This window comes from Manacus vitellinus, unplaced genomic scaffold (genome assembly GCF_001715985.3).
Source record: "Manacus vitellinus isolate BGI_N305 unplaced genomic scaffold, ASM171598v3 scaffold_46_pilon, whole genome shotgun sequence".
NCBI lineage: Eukaryota > Metazoa > Chordata > Aves > Passeriformes > Pipridae > Manacus > Manacus vitellinus.
The window spans coordinates 1,697,768-1,704,817 of record NW_021940578.1 but is presented as its reverse complement, the minus strand read 5'-3'; the positions used below and the strand labels follow the sequence as shown (position 1 = coordinate 1,704,817).

Genomic DNA, 7,050 nt, shown 5'->3' with positions numbered 1-7,050 from the left:
GCTGAGCCCCCCCAGGCTGGGGGTCCCCGTCCCACCCCTCGGTGTCTGGGGCTGTGTGGGACTGACACAAACCAGCTCTTGGCTCTGGGACTGCCTGAACCCCCTGTGCAGTTCAGGAGACTGGCACAAGAGTTCTCTCTGCAGCTTAATTAGAGCAGTCACGTTAATCACTTGATTAACACTGATACTGACTTAGAGACCTACCCAGGAAGGGTGTGAGTTCAGCTGGGCTCCTTCAGAGACATGGAACCCCCACCCCTTTCTGTAGTTTGGGGGGTGTTTAACAGGGACACACTCACAGAATCAACGGTACAATTACACTTTCTTAGTGAAATAATGAAAAATTCTAAGCTGAAATGACTTTTTAATTAAATTGATTTTTCACAGATTACTGGCATTTTTTTCTAAGAGGTAAACTTTTGGATGAGGGTAACAGTTGTCTCTTGTGCAGCTGGTTCCTTCTGGACTGAGAGTGTCTGAGCTCTGGTGCATCAGCCCAAGCAGGGGCTCCAGGGATTTCCAGCAGGACACTTTTTCAGGAGCACCAAGCCTGATTTCCCTGGGGGTCTCCCCAGAGCACCATTTTCAGAACTAGAACTACTTTGTGTGCATTTGAGAGGATTTAAAATAAAAAGACCCTTGACACTTGACCTTCTACTGAGTTACTGGTTTGTGATCCCAAAGTGTGAGACGAGGATGAGCTTCCTTGACACATTTTTCCTTTTCCTTTGAGAAAGGTTCATCCTTGGCCTTGTTCCTTTGCTCTCTGTTCTCCTGGACTCACCACATGACATCATCTGCACTTTCAGACAAGCACCTGGCCAGGTGCCCATCGATGTCCAGCTGGGAGAGCCTGCAGAGACAGGGGTGGGGCAGTGAGGAACAGTCACAGCCCTTCAGTGACACTTCTTTCCCCTCCCTCTCACACGTGTCCTTAGTGGGGGGTCACTGCTGTGCCCGGCAGAGCTGTGATCCCTGAGAAACTGCCCTTGCTGGTACCTCTGCTGAGGGTTCTAAGGGTTAGAGGACCTGCCCAAAAGCACTTTTTCGGCAACTCTGGCAGCCTAAGCACTGTGCCATGGTGCTGACTGCAGGAGACAGCACAGTTCCTGCTGCAGAGCAGGTACTCAGTGTGTGAACTGGACTACAGCAGGTAATTATGACAGATAAGAAGAACTTTGCAGCAGAAGTTTTGTCTATTTTCATTATTTTGTAAATAGGGAATGCATCCAGAACCAGGTGGGGTTTTGTTTACTGGGAAGTTATAAAAACACCCACAAAACAGAAAACCCCAGACAACTTACGTTCCACTGAACTGCATCAGGCACATGGGACAACTGTCAAGAGCTGAAGATCCTCCACTCTGGTTTTCCACCTTCTCCTCGCAGCTCCCGGCCCCAGGAATGCTCCCAGGAGGCTCCTCCACAGGCACAGCTCTGTCCTGCCCCGCTGGAACCTTCCCCTCCTGTGGCTGGAGCTCCTTCCCACCCTCCTCTCTCCTGCCTCCCCTGCTCTGTGCAGCCCCTGTGTGGTGCTGCCGAGGGCTGGGAGCTCTCCCAGAGCCCTGTGCCAAGGGCTGGGCAGAGCTCCTGTGTCCAGGGAGCTGACGTGGCTCGGGACTCGCTCCCAGGTCGGGAATGCCTTTTGTGCCTCCCCCAGCTGCAGGTTTGCCTCGAGCTGTGCTGGTTCCCCTGCAGGTTTCCTCAGCTGTGGGTGACAAACTGGGACGTTTATCTGCTTGGCCCCATCCTGTATGTGACTCGTTGCTCTGGGAGCTGAAATCCTTGGGGTTCAGACATTGTCCTGTGTGAAAAGGTGGGAATGGTACCCACGGAAAGTCTCTCGTTCCAGCTGTGAAGACCTCCTGGTGTGCTGGACTCTCCTCCTCAGCACCCTGCAGCACACACACCGTGTCTCAAACAAATGCAGCTCAATCAATACATGAAGTGAACACACTGCAAATACTGAGAAGGCCGAGCAACAGTGAAGAAAAGAACATTTTATTTACATCCCTCTCCAGCACCTTGTAAAGCAATCAAGAGCTTCCTGGAGCTGATGGAATATGTGTCTTCCCTTAACATTTCTAAATGGATACAGTGGGGACTCAGTATGTTTCAGAGACACTAAAGATAAAAACAACCACCTCAGAAACAAAAAGTACTTTATAAGGGCTGATTTCTGCGTTGTGACCTTGCCCAACACTATGGGGCAATGTCAGGGTGGTTGCTGTGTCATTAACCCTCTGTTACAGGTTGCCTTTCCCACTCCCGTTCCTCAGGAGGATCCTGGTGCTCGTGGCAGTCACCACCCTCACACAGGCCCCCTCTTCTTTCCAGCAAAGTGTTGGAAAGGATTTGCCACGCTGTGCCACATCATCACACGTGAGATTAAAGAGCTGAAATCTCACAGCTCTGAAGCTCCTTCAGGTGGTTTCCTCATCATCCAGGGCTGGACACAGGACACAAAGTGCAAAACCCAAGGATACAGCACACGCTACCTTTTCCAGGAACTCCGGAAGGCTGGGCACTGTGTCCCAGGTTGTGCAGTGCAGATCCTGACTGATGTCTTTCAGTAACAAAACCCAGGCTTTTTCACGCTCATTTAAGTCCTCCTTTTCAAACCAGGGACATCTGTCAGTTGAGGTCCTGGAAAGACAGGCACAGTAGTTTGAGGGTGGGAGAGAGGGAGGAAAACGCTCTGCACTGGTATTAGTTTGCCTCTTTTTTTCTGGAACACAAAGACATTATTTAACCTGTAAACTAATTTTCACAGCTTCCTAAGACTTATATAACTTGTGCTGCAATAAAAAAAAAATCCAATTTTTTTAAAAATGACTGTCTAAACACCCTCTTTTCTCCTTGTAACAAATGAGCTGTGGATATTTATTACTGTCTTCACTTCCAAGTGAAACAGTGAAGTGTAGATACTGGGTTTTTTTCCTCAAATACTGAACTTGACACCTGCTGAGCACAGAAATCATGGAAATGTTTGCACTGAGGGTGGCAATTGCATTGGTTCCTGCATATTCCTGGCCATTCCCATACTGCCATTTGAAATTCTCTTTCCAAACGACTTGACTTAATGGATCCTAGGAAGGCTTTAGAGAGTTTAACTACAAGCATTAAAAAGGTTTTATACGAGTAATGCCATAGAAAGACAATTCCAAAAGAAGGATGGATTGTTAATGTCACAATGCTATTTCCAGCCTTCCCACTTCTTCCTGATGTGTTTTCTTGGATCAATGTCCAGGAATGAAGCTGCACAGGGAAGAAATTAGAAGAAATTAGAAAGTACAAGCCCTCAAAGAGCAGAGTGATGAACTCCCACAGCCTCTGTGGAGGGGACACGGCTCCAAACAAGAACCCAACCCCTCACTGCCCTCAGTCCTCAGGCCCGGGGCCCGCTGTGCTTTATGCTGCAGTTTTGTGTCTATTTTTTAAAGGCGCTACAGGGGGTGTTTTATGAAATAACCTTTAACACAGTCAGTAATGAGACCCTGATCCGAGCGCTGCGGGTCGGGGGGGCCTGTGCAGGCCCGGCCCGGTCCGGGCGAGGCGCTCCAGGCCCCGGAGCCGATCTGATCCCGCCCGACCCCCCCGGGCCGATCCCATCCGATCCCATCGGATCCCGCGGTGTTTGCTGACCCGGCCGGCCCGATCCCCCCCCGGCCCCGACTCACGGCGGCCGCGGGGCTGTCCTCGGGGCCGCCGGGCGGCGGCGCCGCGCGGGGCTTCAGGCGTCAGCATTGGCCGCTCCTTCCTCCCCCATGGCCGGGCTCCCCGCGGGCCTCGCCGGGGGACGGCGCTGCGGGCCGGCGAGCTCCCTCTTCATCCCTCCTCCTGGGCCCGCTGCCACGGCCGCCGGCTCTCCGCCTCCAAGCAGCCTGACGGCGCGGGGCGGGGTGGCTCTGAGAGCGCCCTGAGGGGACGCGCCCTGATGGGGAGCGCGCCCTGAGGGGAGCCGCGCCCCTGAGGGGAGTCGCGCCCTGAGGGGGAGCGCGCCCTGAGGGGAAGCGCGCCCTGAGGGAGGCGCGCCCTGAGGGGAGCGCGCCCTGAGGGGGAGGCGCGGCCCCTAGGGGAGCGCGCCCCTGAGGGGAGCGCGCCCTGAGAAAGAGCGCGCCCGCCCGCTCGCCCGACCCGCAGTCCTTCCCCTCGCCGTGGAGCTGGGGCTGGTCTGCCTCGGGAACAGCCCTTTTTGTGCGGTTTGCCCCTCGCACTTGTCGTAATGTGCAGCGGGTTGGTGGGCGCAGTCGGCAGGGCGAGGCGTCGGGCGCTGCAGCCCCAGGGCTGAGGGCACAAGATGGCGGCGGGGTCAGCGCTGGCCGCCATGGCCCCGCCGAGCCGCGGCCTGGGCCCGGTGCCGCCGCTGTTCACACAAATAATAAAGATTGGGAGCCACCGCTGGTCCAAGTTATCTTTCAGGAAAGAATCTGAAGTGATGCGGTTTGACGTTGCTGGCGGGAATGTCGCTGGGTGACTCGAAGTAAAGAGCGTGTTTAAACGCTCCTCTGGCCTTCTCAAACACACGTCAGAGAAATGGTGACACACACTTCATCCTCCAACAGTAGATGAAGGGATCACAAAGTGACTCTGCTGTTTAAATTCCTCGCAGTCGATATGAGAATAATTGTACAAGGTAGTAAAAAGTCCTGTTTGATAACAGGTGTTTATGAGGGAGAGCGGGATACAAAGCGCTCCTCTTTTCCATAAAACCAATTTATTATTGGTGAAAAAAAAATGAATCCAAGTTCACACTCCTTTTCTGCAACTGAATTTGTGCACCGCTGGGTGTCTGTGGACTGTTTCACCCTTGAATTCTTCAGAGTGGACAGGAGGCATCACTATTGACTGTACTAAAGCCACACCTGTGAATTATCATGTTGATCACACAGCCCAGCGAAAAGTTATTCCTTTAACAGCTGACCTGACCTGGAACATGCCTTGAGCAGGTCTGAACCTTGAAAGTGGCGTTTTGGGAGTCAGAGCTCGAGATTCACATTTCACCTGGACTGGTGGATTCAGCCTGAGCAGTGACAGCTCCAGCCAGACATTGGAAGCCACATCCAGTGGTTTTCCAGCTGCAGATGATCCCGTCAGTGCAGCCCCAGATCCGGGAGGCTCAGCCCAGCTTTCACCTTTCCCGTGTTAACTCAGGTACTTCGTGTTTCTGTGAGTCCATCACAACTTTGACTCTATGTAATAACTAATTTCTTAACATTATAGGAGCATTAATGGGTTTCCTTTTTGTGTAAGAGCACGGATAAAGACGTTGGAAGTGGGAAGTGTTTGGTTACTGCTGGGATTTGTGTCAGTTTGTAGAATAGACAGCCCAGCTGAAAAATAAAAATAATAACAAATAGTCACAGTAGTGTGCCAGCATTTCGGCTGTGTGATGGGTAGACTAAAATGAGAATAAAAATGGGAAAGAAATGACAGTGGAAAAGCCAGTCGCTGTCACAGAGACTGACATTTTCCCACTTTAATATCTGTTCCAGCTCCTGCAGCGCCAAGGGAACACCAGGACAGTCACAGTGCTCTGCCTGTCATTTTTGTCACCATTTAGAAGCTGCTTCCCAGTGTGTGAAATGAGATTCCAGGAAATATGTCCTCCTCTCCTTATTTATCGGGAAAGGCGTTCTCCCAAAAGCTGCAGGCACAAGGTAAGCTGAACAGGGGCGAGTTTGGATGTGAGGGTGTTAGGCCTGCTGTGGAGAGGAAGGGGATGGCAGCAGAGATGGAGCAAAGAACGGCAAGAGGAAGTGTGTGTAAATAAAGCAAAAGTGGAGATTGGAGAGGGGATCAGCCATGGGAGTGGTGGGAAAGGGGATGACAGAGGAGGGGTAGAAATTTGATTTCACAACTAGTTGAAGAAGTGTTCCTTGGGGGTTTTTGCTCAAGATCGCTGTGAATCGTGGCCCAGCGCTGACTGTGGCCACGTGGAGGCAGCAAACTATGCAGAAATGGGGATTTAGCGAAATCCGAGGGCAGCGAAAGTGCTTGGATGGAGCCTCCAAACACACTTGTAGGTGTACCCGTGCTAATGGCTGGTTGTGCCACAGGGCTGCTTTTATTCCTGTGATGTTTGGGTCGGTGTTTTATCTTATGACCCCTGTGATACCACTGTGACAATGCTCTGCTCCTAAACCACGTGTTGCATCCACAGGTTGATGTTGTTAGGTGTGAGTTCTCCCATACCTCAGGAGTGCAGCCTGTTCTTCAGGCTGGAGGGGTTGCTGTGTGGTGCTGCAGCCGTGCTCTGTAGCATTCCCAAAAGCTGTATTATGGGTGAACGTAAAAGTTGGTTATTGTGCAGTAAGGGCCACAAATGAAAGAATATAATAAAAAGAATAGTGAAAATTATTACTGCAGCTTCTGGTTGTAAAAGGGAAAACCTTGCTTCTGTAGCAGCTGTACTTTGTAGGTGGGTTTGTATTTTGCAGGTTTAACTGAAAATTGTTAGATTTTTTTGTTATCTGTTTAATGCATACCCATTCTAACCTGTGAGGGCAGGCATGTCATGAATGTTCTCATTCTTGCTCTACCTGTGGATTTCCAACTAGCATTCTAGAAATCTTTGACCATTAAGGGTACTCAGTATTTTTCATCTGCATCATTCCAGAATTACTGATGTACTAAGAATATGAAGGTGAAGTGTAGACTGGGACCTGTTCTTGGTTTTGCCACTTTGCACAAGGTTGTATCTGCTGTTTCTTCCACTGCATGGGAATCCTGTTACTTCTTGCTTGACCTTGGGTCTTGTGTAATTTAATAATTAGAATGTTTTAGGAAAAAAGTTCTCCTAGGAATGCAGAGAGTAGTCTTTACCATAATCAGCCTTGGCTGGATTTGAGCCAGTGGTCAAGGGATTTGAGCCTGTGGAAGCCAGAATGCTCCTACAGATTATCTGCAGGGATTTCCTTGTAAATGGAGTGCCAGCATGTGCAGTTATCTCTTCCCCGTTGAGTCTCATCAAGCTGCACACGCTTAATCTTTACTTACATGGTCCCTGGTTCTTGCTCTAAAGTGGGCCTCAGTTTTAACTTTTGCTCTC

At 50.9% G+C, this 7,050-nt stretch overlaps 1 protein-coding gene across 1 annotated transcript; it reads right to left on the bottom strand.

The window, feature by feature from the left end:
* FAAP20 (FA core complex associated protein 20) lies at positions 1-2,743 on the bottom strand (the record flags this gene model as incomplete). Its single annotated transcript, XM_018079314.1, has 3 exons — positions 1-853; positions 1,305-1,894; positions 2,498-2,743. Coding segments are annotated over 3 exons (909 nt in total), but the record flags the coding sequence as incomplete, so codon positions are not given.
* Positions 2,744-7,050: the final 4,307 nt, after the last annotated feature.